This window comes from Borostomias antarcticus, assembly GCF_949987555.1.
Source record: "Borostomias antarcticus genome assembly, chromosome: 33".
In the NCBI taxonomy this organism is placed as follows: Eukaryota; Metazoa; Chordata; class Actinopteri; order Stomiiformes; family Stomiidae; genus Borostomias; species Borostomias antarcticus.
In genome coordinates this window covers 2,949,192-2,969,381 of record NC_140266.1, presented here as the reverse complement: position 1 = coordinate 2,969,381, position 20,190 = coordinate 2,949,192, and the positions used below count along the sequence as shown (strand labels likewise).

The window sequence follows — 20,190 nt, the reverse complement described above, 5'->3', positions numbered from 1 at the left end:
ACTGTTACTGCAACTGAGCTACAGTACGTAACGTCTGCTTGTCCTGAATATCTACTCTTATATTGACTGTTTTTTTACATTTTATATAGACATCTACATATAAATTAAATTAATGTTTTTGATGTAAGATACGGTAGGCAAGATACAAAACACAGACCTGAATCTATTGAATCAATGGGATACAGGATATATTACATTACATTACGGTCATTTAGCAGACGCTTTTATCTAAAGCGACTAACAATAATTGCATTTAACATAGGAAAAGCGAACTCAAGTGTATCTCCGTTTCTAAAACAATTGTCTAAGAGCATAATCTAGTGCTGAAGGCAAAGTGCAAGAATAGTAATCTAAAAATACAATAGGTGCTTAAGAGATTGTGGTAATACTTCTTGAAGAGATGAGTTTTGAGCCTGCGGTGAAAGATGGCAGTTCGTCCCACCACTGCGGGGCCAGGACAGAGAAGAGCCGTGACCGCGTCGATCGACCGCAGGGGCCTCGGAGTGACGGGGCAACCAGTCGCCCCGAGGTCGCAGACTGTAGTATACATGGATATACTGTAGGACACTATACTGTGCATAGTGTACAGATCTGAATCTATTAACTCTTGACGTACTGTATGAAGTATTACATAGATCGGTGGGTAAGCTTCCTGTTTTGTCCGGACGCAGCTGAAGGGTTCAGACCTGGACCTGACCATCGTCAAGGGAGCAGCAGCATCAAAGGCACCTCTGGTTGGACCAGCGTGCACTTACGTCAACCTCAAAGTCAAGCTCAACAACAAAGAACAAGGTACACCTAGGGGCCACGCTCGGGGTGCCATCAGACTGATGTCGTTCGTCCCTTCATTGGGTGAATTCATATTCCAACTTGGCCCCAACCCATCTTATGGCCTACCCTCATTGGTTGCTCCGTGCTCTGCGTTTCAGAGGGAGTCGTCCTATTGGAGAATCCCAAAGGGGACAACAAGCTGGACGTGGAGAAGCTAAAAGCCGTCTGCAGCAGCGTCTTTGGGGCTCGGAACACCAGACTCTGCGTTTTCAATGGAAAGACTGGTAAGAGGTCGCCAAGGTCAGGTTTAGGCTACAGAGAGTAATGGTAAGATCCGCGGCAGTGGCGCGCACAGACATTTCTGGGGGGCAGGTGCTCAGTGAAAAATGAGGGTCACCTTGCGTGGCGAGATGTTGACTGGGGGGGGGGGGCGGGGGGGGCTGTTTAGGCTCAGCTGTTTGGCGCTGTATGAGACTTACTTCACAACAGAGACAAATAAATGCAAGTTATAGTTTGGCAACTGAGGCTTATGGGGCAAACAATACACTGGTTTGGTTTCTGTGTTACCTGGCTGGTTAGCTGTCATCACTCGGGCACTCTGGATGGGGAAAGGGCAGTGGAGGAGTAGCGCGCTTCCGTTTGGGTCGGCTTTTTGCATTTACCGTTGACTAGGAAGAGAGGGAGGGGAGGGGCACGGGTGTGTGTGTGTGTGTGTGTGTGTGTGTGTGTGTGTGTGTGTGTGTGTGTGTGTGGGTGTGCCGCGGGCACGTGTGTGTGTGCGGGGGGACTGGCTAAATTACAACGCATTTCGGGGCGTTATTATTACACGCTTTTAATCGAGAATTGATCGATGTCACCATGGGCCACACTGTAAAAAAGGGCACTTGCCTTGTCCAGAGGGCAAAGGCCAGGTGCTCTAGCACCACACCTCGTGTCTATCTGTGCACATCCCTGATCCTCGGGGTGGGTATGTGCTTGAAAAGGAGTTTGTTTAGGACCGTGTGTGGCGCCGCTAGGCGAGGCGAGCGCCATAATCACTCCTGAGCCGCAGGTGGCCCCTCGTCTTCGTCTGGCTGAGCTCGGAAATGACACCTAGACAGCCCAGATGGATGGAGCTCTCCTCAGCCTTGTATCGCTGCAGTCTGCCCGGGGACACGAGCATACCTGGTCTAAAAAAAACAACGAAAGTAGACTTGGAGGAAGTGTTTTGTTTGACAGTGCCTCCTGACCGTGTGTTTCAACAGAGCTGACCGCTAAATCCGACCTCTCGGCCCTGAGTGGTAAAACTCTGTCGGTGACATCAGCAGGCTCTGGTCCCGTCGACGCCCCCGGCTCGGACGCTCTCCTCTGCCCCTACGTCAACCTCCAGCTCCTCAACACCCAGCCGGCCGGTACCCAGCCCTCCCCTGTTCTCTCTCTCCTCCTCTCTCCTCCTGCATCTCCACTACCACTCCACCTCCACTACCACTCCATCTCCACTACCACTCCATCTCCACTACCACTCCATCTCCACTACCACTCCATCTCTACTACCACTCCATCTCCACTACCACTCCATCTCCACTACCACCTCCACTACCACTCCATCTCCACTACCACTCCATCTCCACTACCACTCCATCTCCACTACCACTCCATCTCTACTACCACTCCATCTCTACTACCACTCCATCTCTACTACCACTCCATCTCCACTACCACTCCATCTCCACTACCACTCCATCTCCACTACCACTCCATCTCTACTACCACTCCATCTCCACTACCACTCCATCTCCACTACCACTCCATCTCCACTACCACTCCATCTCTACTACCACTCCATCTCCACTACCACTCTATCTCCACTACCACTCCATCTCTACTACCACTCCATCTCTACTACCACTCCATCTCTACTACCACTCCATCTCTACTACCACTCCATCTCCACTACCACTCCATCTCCACTACCACTCCATCTCCACTACCACTCCATCTCCCCTACCACCTCCACTACCACTCCATCTCCACTACCACTCCATCTCTACTACCACTCCATCTCTACTACCACTCTATCTCCACTACCACTCCACCTCCACTACCACTCCACCTCCACTACCACTCCATCTCTACTACCACTCCATCTCCACTACCACTCTATCTCCACTACCACTCCATCTCTACTACCACTCCATCTCTACTACCACTCCATCTCTACTACCACTCCATCTCTACTACCACTCCATCTCCACTACCACTCCATCTCCACTACCACTCTATCTCCACTACCACTCCATCTCTACTACCACTCCATCTCCACTACCACTCTATCTCCACTACCACTCCATCTCTCCTACCACTCTATCTCCACTACCACCTCCACTACCACTCCATCTCCACTACCACTCCATCTCCACTACCACTCCATCTCTACTATCACTCTATCTCTACTACCACTCCATCTCCACTACCACTCCACCTCTACTACCACTCCATCTCCACTACCACTCCATCTCTACCACCACTCCATCTCTACTACCACTCCATCTCTACTACCACTCCATCTCTACTACCACTCCATCTCTACTACCACTCCATCTCTACTACCACTCCTTCTCTACTACCACTCCATCTCTACTACCACTCCATCTCTACTACCACTCCATCTCTACTACCACTCCATCTCTACTACCACTCCTTCTCTACTACCACTCCATCTCTACTACCACTCCATCTCTACTACCACTCCATCTCCACTACCACCTCCACTACCACTCCATCTCTACTACCACTCCATCTCTACTACCACTCCATCTCTACCACCACTCCATCTCCACTACCACTCCATCTCCACTACCACTCTATCTCCACTACCACTCCATCTCCACTACCACTCCATCTCCACTACCACTCCATCTCCACTACCACTCTATCTCCACTACCACTCCATCTCTACTACCACTCCATCTCTACTACCACTCCACCTCCACTACCACTCCATCTCTACTACTGCTCCATCTCTACTACCACTCCATCTCCACTACCACTCCATCTCTACTACCACTCCATCTCTACTACCACTCCATCTCTACTACCACTCCATCTCTACTACCACTCCATCTCCACTACCACTCCGTCTCTACTACCACTCTATCTCTACTACCACTCCATCTCCACTTCCATCTCTACTACCACTCCATCTCCACTACCACTCCATCTCCCCTACCACCTCCACTACCACTCCATCTCTACTACCACTCCATCTCCCCTACCACCTCCACTACCACTCCATCTCTACTACCACTCCATCTCCACTACCACTCCATCTCCACTACCACTCTATCTCCACTACCACTCCATCTCTACTACCACTCCATCTCCACTACCACTCCATCTCTACTACCACTCCATCTCCACTACCACTCCATCTCCACTACCACTCTATCTCCACTACCACTCCATCTCTACTACCACTCTATCTCCACTACCACTCCATCTCCACTACCACTCCATCTCCACTACCACTCCATCTCTACTACCACTCCATCTCCACTACCACTCCATCTCTACTACCACTCCATCTCTACTACCACTCCATCTCCACTTCCATCTCTACTACCACTCCATCTCTACTACCACTCCATCTCTACTACCACTTCTTCTTCTTCTTCTGTTGCTACTAGAATGAGTTTTCTCACTGGGAAAGATTATAGAGTCGTGTTCCTCCTACTAACCAGAAGCTGAATGTGTGTCCGGCTCCTGTAGAGTGCCTGAGTGGCGAGGTGGGCACCCTGCTGCTGGTCAACCCGGCGGGCCAGAACGGCCTGACCCACGCAGGCCTGCTCTCCGAGACCGCCAAGGTGTTTGGCCTCCGCAGCAGGAGACTGAAGCTCTACCTGGACCAGGAGCTCTCCGAGGGTAAGAACCACGACAGCGATGCTGCCCTCACACTGCAGGATATTGCCGATTTGCAGAACAGGGTTGCATCACGCACATAAGGAGGATCGTAACAGATGTTCTTCTCTGGAATCTCGAACGTGCGCACACTACAAGATTAGGAAATAACGGCTCGTCACACACGACAGGATATTATCGCGCTCGAGGGAGCAACGAACCCCTCCCTCGCTTGTAAAGTAGCGACGCGGTAATCGTTAATATAAAACTTGTCTGATATTATCACGGCGGCCCCAATGGGTTTGCGAGTCGATCGAGAGGTTTAAGATTGGATCTGTAAACCCCTCATATTACAAGATAATCTGGGTCGAACATCGGTACCAACCAACGTCCCAGAGCAGATTTCTCCTCCGATTGTCGGGAGGGGTGAATCGGGGGTAAATCGGCCCAAAAATCGTGCAGTGTGAGCCCGGCATTACACATACTGTATCCTACTGTATCCACATTCATTACACTGATGATCTCTGTCCTCTCAGGGGATGGGCGTGTCTTTATCACCGGGGTGACCCTTGTCATAGAAATTATAGTTTCATCACCTCCTTTTGTAATTCACCACCTCCCTCAACCTTTCACATAGCTGTGCTAACCTCATTCATGACAGGATGACCTCCAGGAGGTCAACACACCTAGAAATCTGTCTACTCCAGAATAACCATCCTTTGTCCCTTTGTCTCTTCAAGAAATTACCACCTTTTCTCATGTCACGTGTCTGTATTCTCGACCACTGTTGATGACGCCTGCCATTCAATATGACGTACAATGGGTTAGCCAATCACATCCCGGAGCGCCATACCTGTGTTTTGCTTGAATATAAGGCAGCGCAAGACCAGGGGGGCGGGACTTCTTTGGATCAACCACTCATGTGCGTTGTCCAGGAAGTCCTTGCGCTCGTATGTTTTCTCAATAAACCAGACTTAACCTGTTTGAGTGAATCTTGGTAAATCCTTTTTGACTAGATCAGTTAAAATCCATTACACCCTCCAAGCTTGGGTGGAACACAACCCTGCAAAGGCGGGGCTTGCTGTAGTCTGGGACTCCTGACATGTTGATTTCGTTCGGAAAGATCCAGAAGGGGCCCATTCATCAGAATGATGATAGAGTCCTATCCCGGGACTGTTGGGCCGGCTCTTCAGTCACGCTCGTGCTACCCACGCTGAGGGTCGATCGCTGGCGCCTCCTACCCTTCGAACATCAGTCCCCGAGCAGTCCCCGAGCAGACAAAGGGTTATTTACGACCACGTGTTCAGTAGTGCCCACCAACCTTGACTCCTCGTCTCACCGTGGGAGGTGTGAGTGTTGAGAGAGTTCAGAGTAGCAAGGCTTGGACAATGAATGACGAGTCCCTCCAATTACCTACATGGTCAACACTGGCAGTTGGTTTTACCGGCTCTCACACAGCCTTCCTATCACACATGGATCAGTTCAGTAGAACCGTTTGCCACAGGTTTCCGGAGTAGTGCTAAAATAAAAAATAATTTGTATTCATAAATCACACAAATAAGTTATTTAAAAATTGCATTTTAATTGAATTTGAAGTTAGCATTAGAATTTCATTATTTCTCAGACCCTGTGTCATGCTTATAATGTGATGGGAGTCAATATTCATCTCATCTCATCTCATCTTCATCCGCTTATCCAGGGTCGGGTCGCGGAGGCAGCAGCTCCAGCAGGGAGCCCCAGACATCCCTTTCCCTAGCAGCATCAACCAGCTCTGCCTGGGGAATCTTTAGCCGCTCACAGGCCAGTGCGGAGATGTAGTCCCGCCACCTGGTCCTGGGTCTACCCCGCGGCCTCCTCCCAGCCGGACACGCCTGGAACACCTCCCTAGGGAGGCGCCCAGGAGGCATCCTCACTAGATGCCCGAACCACCTCAACTGGCTCCTTTCGACGCAAAGGAGCAGCGGCTCTACTCCGAGTCTCTCCCGGATGACTGAACTTCTCACCCGATCTCTCAGGGAGACCCCAGCCACCCTCCGGAGAAAACTCATTTCGGCCGCTTGTATCCGTGATCTCGTTCTTTCGGTCATGACCCATCCTTCATGACCATAGGTGAGGGTGGGGACGAAGATAGACCGGTAGATCGAGAGCTTTGCCTTTTGGCTCAGCTCTCTTTTCGTCACAACAGTGCGGTATAGCGACTGCAGAACCGCACCAGCTGCTCCGATTCTCCGGCCAAACTCCCTCTCCATGGTTCCCTCACTCGTGAACAAGACCCCCAGATACTTGAACTCCTTCACTTGGGGTAGGGACTCATTTCCTACTCGGAGCGGACAGGCCACCGGTTTCCTGCTGAGAACCATGGCCTCAGATTTAGAAGTGCTTATTCTCATCCCAGCCGCTTCACACTCAGTTGCGAACCTATCCAGAGAGTGCTGGAGGTCGCAGGCAGCTGATGCCATCAGGACCACATCATCTGCAAAAAGCAGTGACGTGATCCCCAGCTCACCGAACTGCAAACCCACCTCCCCCCGGCTACGCCTCGATATCCTGTCCATGAAAATCACAAACAGGATTGGTGACAAAGCGCAGCCCTGGCGGAGGCCAACACCCACCGGAAAGGCAGACGACTTACTGCCGAGGACCCGGACACAGCTCTCGCTCTGGGTGTAAAGGGATTGGATGGCCCTAAGTAGGGACCCCCTCACCCCATACTCCCGCATAACTCTCCACAAGACCTCTCGGGGGACCCGGTCGTAAGCCTTCTCCAAGTCCACAAAACACATGTAGACAGGTTGGGCAAACTCCCAAGCCCCCTCCAAGATCCTTGCGAGAGTGAAGAGCTGGTCGGTAGTTCCACGACCAGGACGAAATCCGCATTGTTCCTCTTCGATCTGAGGTTCGACTATCGGCCGGACCCTCCTTTCCAGCACCTTGGAGTAAACTTTCCCTGGGAGGCTGAGTAATGTGATGCCTCTATAATTCGCACACACCCTCTGGTCCCCTTTTTTGAATATTGGGACCACCACCCCAGTCTGCCACTCCTTCGGCACTGACCCAGACTTCCACGCAGTGTTACAGAGGCGTGTCAACCAAGACAGCCCCTCTACACCCAGCGCCTTCAGCATTTCTGGACGGATCTCATCAGTCCCTGGGGCTCTGCCACTGTGGAGTTGTTTGACTACCTCAGTGACCTCCTCCAAGGACATTGACGACCCCCCATCATCTTCCGGCTCTGCCTCGATCGTAGAGGGTGGATTAGTCGGGTTCAGGAGTTCCTCAAAGTGCTCCTTCCAACGCTCAACAACCTCCTCAGTTGAGGTCAGCAGTGTCCCCTCCTTGCTGTATACAGCTTGGATGGTCCCCCGCTTTCCCTTCCTGAGGTGTCTGATGGTCTTCCAGAAACACTTTGGTGCCGACCGAAAGTCCTTCTCCATGGTTTCTCCGAACTCCTCCCACACCCGCTGCTTTGCCTTGGTCACGGCCAAAGCCGCAGCCCTCCGGGCCAGTCGATACCCTGCAACTGTTTCTGGGGTCTCCCGGGCTAACATAACCCGGAAGGCCTCCTTCTTCAGTCGGACGGCTTCCCTCACCACCGCTGTCCACCACGGTGTCCGAGGGTTACCGCCCCTTGAGGTACCTATGGCCCTCAGGCCACAGCTCCCAGCCGCAGCTTCAGCAATGGAGGCTTTGAACACCGACCACTCATGCTCGATGTCCCCAACCTCCACAGGGATGCCTGAGAAACTCCGCCGGAGGTGGCAATTGAAATCTCTCCGGACAGGCTCTTCCTCCAGACGTTCCCAGTTCACCCTCACTACACGCTTGGGTTTTCCAGGTCTGTCCAGAAGTTTCCCCCGCCATCGAAACCAGCTCACCACCAGATGGTGATCAGTGGACAGCTCTGCCCCTCTCTTTACCCGAGTGTCCAAAACGCATGAGGCCATGAGTCAATATTCATGATCAATAATTTTGTTTTTTTGTATCTACAAAAGAATATTCCTACTGAAGTGTAAGGATCTCCTAGATACTGTATATAGTTATTAGGGCTGGGTTTAAAAAATCTATTAATCGATTCTGAATCAAATGATTCAGAATCGATTCATGAATCCCAAAATCGATCTTTTATTTAATGAATTAATGAATAAATGAAGGTATGAATAGTTCATTAATTCATTCAATGATTCATTCATTCATTCATTTTTGGAAATCAGTATCGATACCCAGCCCTAGTATCGATGTGTTGCATAACTTGGCAGTCATGTAATTAAGGTTACAGCTAAGAAAAACAGGTTTTAGTTACACTAACCGAATCGATATTGAATCGAATTGAATCATGATAATCGATTCTGAACCTTGTGAATCGGAATCGAATCGATTCTTGAAATTCGACTCGATACCCAGCCCTAATAGTTATACAGTATATTTGTACTCATGGTGTGTTGGTTTTTGCCTTTCAGAACTGCCAGCAAACTCCTCTGTGAAGACTCTGAACACGAAGACGCTGTTCGTTAGAGTTTTACCGACAACAGCAGAAGCATAAGTACATCCATCCATGTTTACGAGTACATCTGTCGAGGCTCATACAGTACGTAGCTTCAATAGGCTGCAGAATTTCTCCTCCTAGTCCTTGATATGTTTTACTGTAATTGAAACAACCCAGAGGACATTTTATCAGAGTTTTGCGTAAGCTGCTGGAGTCTGAGAATCTGTCCTACGGTGTCCTTATGAACTGTGGAATCATAATAGCCCTCCTAGTCCATACATGCCGTAGATAAAACACATTTGCTAAAAGGTGCACGGCGTCTTTTAACAAACCTTATCTGGAGAATGATGAAAAACATGCTATTTTTTGGTGAATAAATGAAAATAAATAAAGTGATGATGCGTGCCGAGAAACAATGTGTGTTGTGTTTTCTCCTTAGTGTTATCTCTGTGTGTGTAACTTCTGTTGGATACTGTGCAGGTGAGCGTGGTATGATGGACGCCTGCTAGGTTTCAAGTTAGCCTTCAGCTAGAAGCTTTGTCACAGTAGTTTTGGTGCGGTCAGTAACAGATGAGCACAGGCAAACTATCAAAACACATCTCGTGAGTTGCCCTGGTTACAGGAGGAACCATCTCTTCGTCCTCCATCTTGTCTCTGGCCTACACAAGGGAAAGGCCTATTATCATGGATTCTGAGGGCTGTTGACCTAGTAAGTCAAACGCCAAAGGCAAGAGGTATTAATCTTACACTAGCATTTAGGTCATTTGGTACAGTTGTTAGCACGGTAGACATGGTCCCAGTTCTGCACACAATACAAAGTAGGCCTACACTAACACATAGCTTTCCATAAATCAGGGTAGGAATATATGTTTCAAATCTAGTCCCCTTCAGGTGTACAGTTGAATAGATAATGACAGTAAAAAGTCCTTATTGACATCGACAAAATACGTTTCGAGTTGCTACCCTAAAAACTCCCCGTCTTTCTCTGAAAGGGAACATCCTTGAACAGGGATGATCTTGGCCTCCCCCTCTCCATGGTGGACATGCTTTGTCGCGTGAATATTAAGTACACCTGCCCCTCCATCCCATCTGTTCACGCTAGGCAGTCTCCCTCTGAGGCCCAATTCATCAGGGCGGGGAGCTGGTCGGTCCATCTGCCGCACACACACACACACACACCAACATGTACAGTAGACGGTACAGTGTACAGTGATCTGAGGAAGATACCAGAGGGATGCACATGCAAGCACACCTCCTGGCTTACTCACCCCTCCCTTATCATTCGTCAGAGCAGGCAGTAGAAATAAGAGTCATAGATTGTTGATGCCTGTATTTGGGCATAGAGCCATAGAGCCCTTCACATCAGATCTGAGATCAGGCTGGATCAGCCTCCACACTTGGAAGAATACACAAGGGAATAGCTGATCTTCAAACATGCTGATCAGAGATTAGTCTCATTCCTCACGGTAGATTGTAATTAGTTCTTGGTTGAGCAGTAATTGCCAAGATGCTGTTGTCTAATCACACTTTAGTTTGAGCTATCTTTTGCACAATATATCTGATTTTAAAGCAACTTTTTTCTTAGCAACTTCAAATTCATGCTCAGCTAAGTCTAAATCTCAATTTGGTCCATATTATAATTTCCATGCTTCCACATGAAACACACATCGCCTCTTCAATCTACATTCTTGTAGCCTACATTTGTTTCATTTGGCCATAAGTCTAACGCAATTGCTGTCTTACAGGGAAAGGTTTGATTTTCTAATATCAAAGCCTATACGGATAAATACATGAATAAAAAGTATAAATAAATGAATACAATTTAAATAAATAGAAACCTCATATTGCGCTCCTTGCCCCCGACCCCCTCGGGCCATACATGTGTGGTACGTAATGGAAAAATCCCAGTCACTAAGTCAACTTTCAGGGGCCCTTACATCCTTGTTGACAGGCGCTTATACTCCCCGAACACTTTTGATAGAGGAACTCCAAACACAACACACAGAAATAGGTAAGGACACGGCGTCTTTGTAAATGCTTGATTCTATATCGTTTTGATATTGGCTGAGCCACACCAGTCCTGTAAGATAGAGTCTAGGCCTTCTGTGTTTTGAAAAGAACAGTCACATGAAGTAGCCCGGTTCTATGCAATGTGCGCAAGTGTTGAAGAAGTCTGGGATGTAGTTGCGGTTCTTGAATTTTTGGGGCGCCTAATTGGCCTTTTTTGTTTGACTTGCATGCAAACGACCATGCAGACCAAAATTGGCGAGGAAAGGGTGATTATCAAATTTAAGAAATCATTGCAGAAATAGAAGCAGCAATAGTTTTGACTGCCAATGCATTATTTTTGTTCTATTAGGCTTCTAAACCAATGCAATTACATGTCAAATTGATAAGGATGGCGCGCGGAACGATTTGGCGACACCGCAGCTCCAGTTTTCGTCACGTTGACTGATGCGGCATCAGTGCGCTTAGCTTCCTCTCGCCTCCCTGCTGAAACTGCGGACACAGGTAGGACTCCTAAATCACATCCAAATACTGAGATATCTAGGCTTGAGGGCGGATACTGTACAGTATATACATATTGCATGTTCGATCATGTCGTCGCTAATAGCCTGCTGAAGATGTCACGACTAGGACGCAAGGATGGGACCATCAAACTACGAGGGGATCATGTCGAGATTTTTTAATTTGTTGCGATCCATCATCTTAAATATACTGTAGGCCTACTGCTCGGGTGCATCATTCAGCTGATTGCATTTGCTTTACGCAGAAAAAAATAGGCCATCCACGCATCGAGCCCAGCCACGATTATGATATGACGATTAACATTCTCCTTCAGAAAAGTCAATTGTACAGTTCAAGACCTACAAGGTTGCAATCATTCACTTTCATTGCAATCAATGTCGTTTTTTTTTCTCCAAATTGACTTGCCATATCACTGACATGAGATTTACAGATGCTGTTTGCTAAAGATAGCCTGCCCTACTGTATGTAGTAGGACACCACAACTTTTGCCATGAGTTACTCGTTACTAAGTAATAGCCCATGTGTATCGAATGTGTGTATGGAGAGCAAGGGCATATGACGTTGTTTTGAATAGTGGGGGGTCAATGTGCATTTATTACAAGATTATGAGAACCTTCAAGGCCCTTCTAGGAGTATCCAGGATCAAATTAAACAATAAAAGTATCAGTATATTCCAGTGTCGTAAAAAAACAAAACAAAAAACCCAATAACCTCTTTACTTGAGTGAAATAAGAATTACTCCTGTTGCTTATACAGTATAGCTAAGTATCCTACAAGTCAACCATTCCAAATTCTAGTTGAAGAAGGCCTACTGAAGTATTTACTTCCAAATGTTGGTCAAGTACAGTAGCCTACATTGTTGGTCAAGTACAGTAGTCTACATCGTTGGTCAAGAACAGTAGCCTACATTGTTGGTCAAGTACAGTAGCCTACATTGTTGGTCAAGTACAGTAGCCTACATTGTTGGTCAAGTACAGTAGGCTACAGTGCTGGTCAAGTACAGTAGCCTACATTGTTGGTCAAGTACAGTAGCCTACATCGTTGGTCAAGTACAGCAGCCTACATCGTTGGTCAAGTACAGCAGCCTACATTGTTGGTCAAGTACAGTAGCCTACATCGTTGGTCAAGTACAGTAGCCTACATTGTTGGTCAAGTACAGTAGCCTACATTGTTGGTCAAGTACAGTAGCCTACATCGTTGGTCAAGTACAGTAGCCTACATCGTTGGTCAAGTACAGCAGCCTACATCGTTGGTCAAGTACAGTAGCCTACATTGTTGGTCAAGTACAGTAGCCTACATTGTTGGTCAAGTACAGTAGCCTACATCGTTGGTCAAGTACAGTAGCCTACATCGTTGGTCAAGTACAGTAGGCTACAGTGCTGGTCAAGTACAGTAGCCTACATTGTTGGTCAAGTACAGTAGCCTACATCGTTGGTCAAGTACAGTAGCCTACATCGTTGGTCAAGTACAGCAGCCTACATCGTTGGTCAAGTACAGTAGCCTACATTGTTGGTCAAGTACAGTAGGCTACAGTGCTGGTCAAGTACAGTAGCCTACATCGTTGGTCAAGTACAGTAGCCTACATTGTTGGTCAAGTACAGTAGCCTACATCGTTGGTCAAGTACAGTAGCCTACATTGGTCAGTGTTCAGTAAATGGTCACGCCCCTCTTGACCTGCCTACTGTGTTGGAGTGCACTGTTCAGGTTTGGTGTGACTGGTGTTCAGCGAAATCTACTTTATCAAACGTTATAGGACAGTGATACAGTTAATAAGTTACATTATTTATTTAGCCAAAATTGATTTTTTTTTTAGAGCTACATCCTCTAACACAAAACTCATGATTGCCTTTGTACTTTTTAATGAGACAACTGTTGTTAATTAGTCCTTTGGTGATCCCTTTGTCATTTGCATAACATAATATCATGATGAATTAACAATGACAATTCAGTACTGTAATGATGATGAAAAGTGGAGTCATGTTGTTTCTACAGTCATCCAGCAGGTGCATGAGAAGCACTTATATTCCCTCATGTTCTCTTCCAGCAACTTTACTAAGTCATTATTCATATCTCAGGCCTAATTCTGCCAGTCTAGACGCTGGGATTACAACCTGTTTCTCCTCGGCTATCCCTAGAGTTCCTTAAAAATCCAGGACAGGAAGTGAGCCGGTGTGAATCTGGTAGATTGGGAGAATGGAGGAGGTGAAGATGACCATTTCTTTCTCTGTGTTCAGCTTTGGCTGGTCAAGTGGCAGTTGAGTTTCCCTTCTTATGTATTGGACTGATTAACACAGCCACCCTCTACTACAGTAGACCATGTTACTGTATGTGTTGAATGTCCGTATGTCTCCAGGGAATCTAGGGAAGGATTTACACTGAGCACTTACAGTTAAATCCAAAGTAAATGAATCACATTCGGTCGGCTTACAGTAGTTTGCACTGAAGGCATTTAGGTCAATCATCCTGCTGAAGAAACAGCCTGCCTGGTTTACTGTGGGTAGGAGAACCCACAGAACACTAACATTTCAACAGTTATGTCCGTCTTACATACATGAGTAATATATTGTATTAGTTATTAGGGTATTGAGAGGGAACTGAGGTCTAAATTAGCCACTGAGTTATTCTGATGTAGCCTAATATGGTTAGGGTTACTAGCAACAATGGGAAAGCTATTGTATGTTTTTGAGCGTTGACGTGGGATCAACATACAGGCTGTTGCAAAAAGTAATGCTACGATTATCTGCAACTGACTCTATCCTTCTAAAACAGGCATGTTTCTTCTTTGTATTGTACTCTTTATTTTTTTGCCTAAATGACTCCGCTTTGTGCCACAGTGAACACAACACAGCACTCAGTACGCTGACCAGCTTGGTCTCCACAGCAACTTAGTTCCTACTCGACCTAATTCTTCCCGAAGCCATAATTTAATCAGCTAACCCGTTTGATTGTTGACTAAAGTAAACTGCTTTGATGGGGGGGGGGGGGGGCTCTTACAGTACCAGTTTGATATTGTATTGTTATCCTTCACAGGCTAATGTAATATTATGGCAGGAACATGTACAGTATTCACGTGGTCAGGGAGATTGTCGACCATCTCTCGGCCTGCCTGCCCATCGTGTCGGGTCCTCACTTCTACCGTAACACTAACGTGACCTGAGGTGAGGGTTGTCTCGTCCTGTGAGTGACACCGACACAGGATTCCTAGCGCCGAACACATTCCTGGAAAGTGAACATCGCCTGACCTGAAACAGTATCTCAGACAACCCCCCTCTCACCCCTGTGCAGGTATTATTTTGGGGGCGACTGTTTCCACTGCTCTTCATCAATATGCAGCGACCGCTGGGTAGAAATCAATAATGTAGACACGGTTCTCTAGGAAGTGTAGATTGTAAACACGGTGTGTTTTTTTTAAGACGAGCTTAGAAGACCGTTAACTGCATTACCTGGCGTGTGGTCTGATACTGTACCTGAGAGTATGCACTTTTTTAGCATTAGAGGCACAGTAGGGTACATGTACAGTACGCTGCTGCTGTAGTTGGGAGGTGTTAGGTAGGTGTTGATGTTGATGCTTTCGCAGTGGCCGCCCCTAAGCTCTGGAACGAGCTACCCCTGCATGTTAGACAGGCCCCCACTCTGCAGGTGTTTCAATCACGCCTCAAAACTCACTTATATTCTTTGGCGTTTTCCTGACATGGCCTAAGAGACTTGTCCTTTTTCATGTGACATACTGCGTATGTTTTACTATGTGTTCTTTGTGTATTATTGTTGTTTGACTTGTACAGCACTTTGGTCAACTTTGTTGTTTTTAAATGTGCTCTATAAATAAAATGGTATGGTATGGTATGGTATGTGTGCTTGGTCCAGACTGGACTAGAGCTCCAAAGCATGGGCACTGTTAGCGCCACACTCTCAGCCCTGGCGTCACACAGGTGCGATGGTTCTTCGAACAGTCTGTGGAAGTTTGGCATGTCGTGCGCATCTTCTCATGATGAGTTACCCTTGTGTATTGCCTCTAGTGATGTGAACTCTGATTTCGAACAGTGGGAGCATCAGCAGTGTTTAATGGATTTCAGTAGAGGTATCTATCTATCAAACTGTATCATCATCAGCATCATCCAAATTTGGTTAGAGCTCTGGATTCTGGCTTCTCTAATTCGGAGGGAATTGATTTCTTTTCCCCTCTCCAGTGGAGAGTGAAGAAGAAGAAAAGAGGCATGTTTCTCTTACTTACATCCAAATGTGGTTAGAGCTCTATGCACTGTATTCTGGCTTCACTTTCTAATTAGTTGAGAATTGAGGTTTCCTCACTCCAGTGAAGAATGAAAGATCTATTTTTAAATGCATGTTTCTCTTACTTACACGTTCCCTTTCTTTCACCCCAAACCATCTTGCCTCTCTCTTGTAAAGAAGAATCGTGGCCTCTCACTGTCGAAGGTGCCAGGGAACAGTTTCGACCGGGGATGAGCAGTCTTGTAGAATTATAGATGTGAAAAAGCCTATGGAGTGATGAATAATTACTGTCTTACTGTACATAGTAGGTAGTGAAGTATACCCAATTACCTGTTCTGAAACGTAGAGGTTTATCATGTGAAACTAATTTCCCCTTCCGATTAGATTATATACTGCATTCCCCGTTAGACCATGTACATGTATGATTGTCTCAGTGTGATGTGCTATATTTATTCCCGCGAATGCCAAGGAAATGACATGGTTCAAACCAGGATGACAGCTCCATGCCAGCCCCCAACAACTGTGGGGGTGTGGAGCTGGGAAGCCAGCGGTTTGGAGAGTGGAGGTAGAGTACTGTGACGAGGGCGTAAGGTCGCCGCGATTGTTCAGTTGTACTGTCATCATAACGTCGTGGTCCATCATGTGCCATCTGCTCTTCATCACTAGGCTGTTTGGGGTATTTGTGTGTAGCTGCAGCGAAATGCGGAATATCTTCCCGGTCTGTGGAGGAAGCAGCTTGTCAGTTAGTGAGTGTATGAGTGCAGCTCTCAGGTGCTGGTTGTCTGCGTGTGGAGAGGTGGAGAGCTCTGAGAGCAGCAGCCTGGCAGGAGAACCACACACACGGTCGCCCAGCGGGGGAGGGACCCGCGGGGACCCACTTGACACGGTGCCCGGGGGGACAGAGGGACTGAGGGACAGGGAGACATCCACTTCATTTCATTTTCAAACCTTTATTCATACTCGTAAATCACTGAGGCTTCCCTCATTGACAGTGTTGACGAGTTCACACAAGAGAGAGACTATGGGAGATGAACGCTTTTTGAAACACAAATAGGATAAAAAAATTTCTGAAAAGCTACAGATCACAATGTGTTTTAAGTACTGAGATTACTTAAAATACAACAAATGTTGAATCAAGAGCTCAATAATGTTTCTCCCCAGAGAGAGAGAGAGAGAGAGAGGGAAAGAGAAAGAAAAAGAAAGACAGTTTGAACATCGATGCTCTGTACTGTACATTGTGCACTTGAGAACAGCCAGCCGATGCTAGTGCTGAAAGCCAACCTGGTGCATGGTTGCTCTGCAGGAAGTTGGTTCCAGCTGTTGCATTCTGGGTGTTTTATAAGAACGCTGTCAATCAAGGGTCTGTCCGGTAGGAGATGAAAACGACACCCCTGGCAGTCACAGGAAGGGTTTCTGATGTCATCATCTGGGCACAGGCCAATTGCATGGGCTTGTCATCACCAGCATGTTCCTGAGAGAGGGAGAGAGACAAGCAGCTGTGTCACTCCCCAGACTCATATCTTTCACTGACATACAATATGTTGGCTTCTACACCAGCCAACCATGTTCTCTGCTAACAGCAGTTAGCATGAGCATCAACATTGCTGATGGCGGGCCATTAAATGCACTATAAAACAATTAATTTCATTGTGCTCTTTAGGAGGGGGTGAAGCGAGGAACCTTTCGTGGTTATTTGACCGGTGTACCTGTATACACACACCACCAATAGGTTTCTTGTCCACTTATACATTCATTTCAACAACCAATACGCTACACAAAATCCACATTTGAAACCTGTTCACTATCCCTCAAGCGAGACTTTTCTCCTCAGGGCCAATGGTCCTCAGGGTATTCAGTAGGGGGCAGTAGGGGGCAGTATTCTCCTGTGGCCCAAACCACTCGTCAGTCATCTGGATAGTCTGTTAAGGCTGTAGTCCTGCTCTGGCCTGGCACCACCAAAATTGGTGTCCTCTCCACCTACCCTCTCCAATAGCATTGTGTTTTCTCAGCTGGATCTTTCCGTCACTGTTGGATCATGCTGTGGGCTATAACGTAGATGTTTGGAGATTGGGTGGATACAAATAGGTTTTGATTATCTCGAGACAGAAACAGTCTGAAAGGGCATGGTATAAACATGTGCTAAATATTGTGTTTAATGCTGGAAACAGATCATTCAAACATGTTAAACAGAACAGGCATCACATGCAAATATGATCAAATGGAGATGTCATGTGTTTGCGACTTTATAAGCAGTTTAAAAGCTGCAGATGTTCGTCCTGCACATGCTAATGTTTACAGCGAGCGTGGGAGCAGAAAAGCAGCACACGCTGAATCAATGTGATGGCTAAAAATAGTGGCTGATCATTTACAGCACGGTTCACTTCACTGCCTGCTTCTCATTAACAGGGGCCGCCATATCTGACCAGCTGTTTATGGGTGCATCGATTCAATGCTAAGCTAGTGACACAGTATTAGCCTCGTCTTGATTCATGTGTGTAAATATAGTAAACACACGTAGAGGTCACAAACCCAAAATCTGCAGACATTGTTAGTTTCAAGTTTGCACTGTCAAGCGTTATCCTCTTCATTGACTGTCTGGCACGCGTTGGCTCTGTACAGTCATTCGGAGCAGAAGGCAAAAGGAAATAACTTATCAATTATTTTTTTCTTCAGAAAAACTGTTTAAATGGAATGTTTGTGATCCTCATGGGCTGTGGGGGACAGATTAAAGTGGCGCACCGTCTCTGTGGCTCTCAGGCTCATGTGATGTCGCAGTGAATCAGCGTTTGAGCATTGATGCTGCAGCTCTCCGGCCATGGGCGCCAATTACTGTACCGATCCCCCTACAATACATATCTCTACTGTACACTCCTGCTTTAGTTTGACATATTTGACATCTTGTGAGCTACTGCAGATATATATATTTTGAAGGGGCGTGGGTGTGCCACGGACTCGGCAGTACTCTCCTCATTATGACTAGACTTCATCAGACAGAAGCAAGTTGGTCTGATAGCTAGCTACTGCACTTCAAACTTCTTTCATGTGCAACTATATTTTATGCATAGTTAAGCACAATCGTCTAATCAGTTGACTCGGCTGACAATTGGGCTGCCATGAGAAAATACTTCTATGTGGTAAATGTGCCCTATTGAACAAGTCTGGATGAGCTAGCTAGCACATGCTGGCAGCCAAGAATAGAAGTGTTTGGAGGGTGCGGTCTATTTAAAGTCCAAGCTTGTGGGAGATGTCCAAGTCCAACTCAAAGGGCATGGGGGCATGGGAAGTCCTTCACATGTCTTCCGCATTAAGACTTTAAGCACTGCCTGTGTGGACTGTATGATGCTCTCTATCTGGTACAGAGAACGCATACAATGACCTTGACCACACACAGATACACACATAATTCTTTCTTTGACAGTTATGGAACAAACTACCCTTGCATGTGAAATTATTCACAGCTGTTGTTTATTTCGCTTGCTCTAGTCTACTCTAATCATCTCTAAGCTAGATGAGTCTCTTGTTAATGCCAGCGAGTTTTTTTTAAATTTTTACCACAGACATTGTGTAATGTCGGGAATAGATGGTTTGACCACAATACTGTAAGTATCCTTGGAATACTGCTCCCACCAGATCCATAGAGGCAGGAAATGGTTTCATGGCTGTCTGTGATTAGGTGCAGGTCTTTGTCTTCTCATAAATCCTGCCCTTAACTATTACTGGAGAAAACCAAGAACGGACCCAAACCAGCTTCGAAGGTCCGACTTCGAAATCCAACTCCAGCAGTCACCTGGTGATGATGATGTTCCTCTCCTGCTGCAGTCACCTGGTGATGGAGATGTTCCTCTCCTGCTGCAGTCACCTGGTGATAGAGATGTTCCTCCTGATGCAGTCACCTGGTGATAGAGATGTTCCTCTCCTCCTGCAGTCACCTGGTGATGGAGATGTTCCTCTCCTGCTGCAGTCACCTGGTGATGGAGATGTTCCTCTCCTCCTGCAGTCACCTGGTGATGATGAGGTTCCTCTCCTCCTGCAGTCACCTGGTGATGGAGATGTTCCTCTCCTGCTGCAGTCACCTGGTGATGGAGATGTTCCTCTCCTGCTGCAGTCACCTGGTGATGATGAGGTTCCTCTCCTCTGCAGTCACCTGGTGATGGAGATGTTCCTCTCCTCCTGCAGTCACCTGGTGATAGAGATGGTGATGTTCCTCTCCTCCTGCAGTCACCTGGTGATGGAGATGTTCCTCTCCTGCTGCAGTACTGTACCTGGTGATGGTGCTGGAGATGTTCCTCAGCTGTTCCCCT

The 20,190-nt window shown here is 47.1% G+C and overlaps 1 protein-coding gene across 1 annotated transcript in view; it reads left to right on the top strand.

Annotated features, from left to right (window-relative positions):
* Nucleotides 1-9,534, top strand: part of iars1 (isoleucyl-tRNA synthetase 1) — a 42,038-nt gene extending 32,504 nt beyond the window's left edge. The window contains exons 29-33 of the mRNA XM_084460712.1: nt 672-792; nt 930-1,055; nt 2,016-2,162; nt 4,519-4,671; nt 9,105-9,534. Coding sequence (XP_084316838.1) covers nt 672-792; nt 930-1,055; nt 2,016-2,162; nt 4,519-4,671; nt 9,105-9,187 — 630 coding nt within the window. The 3' untranslated portion in view covers nt 9,188-9,534. The remainder of the gene's footprint in view (nt 1-671; nt 793-929; nt 1,056-2,015; nt 2,163-4,518; nt 4,672-9,104) is intronic.
* The last annotated feature ends 10,656 nt before the right edge of the window (nt 9,535-20,190 follow it).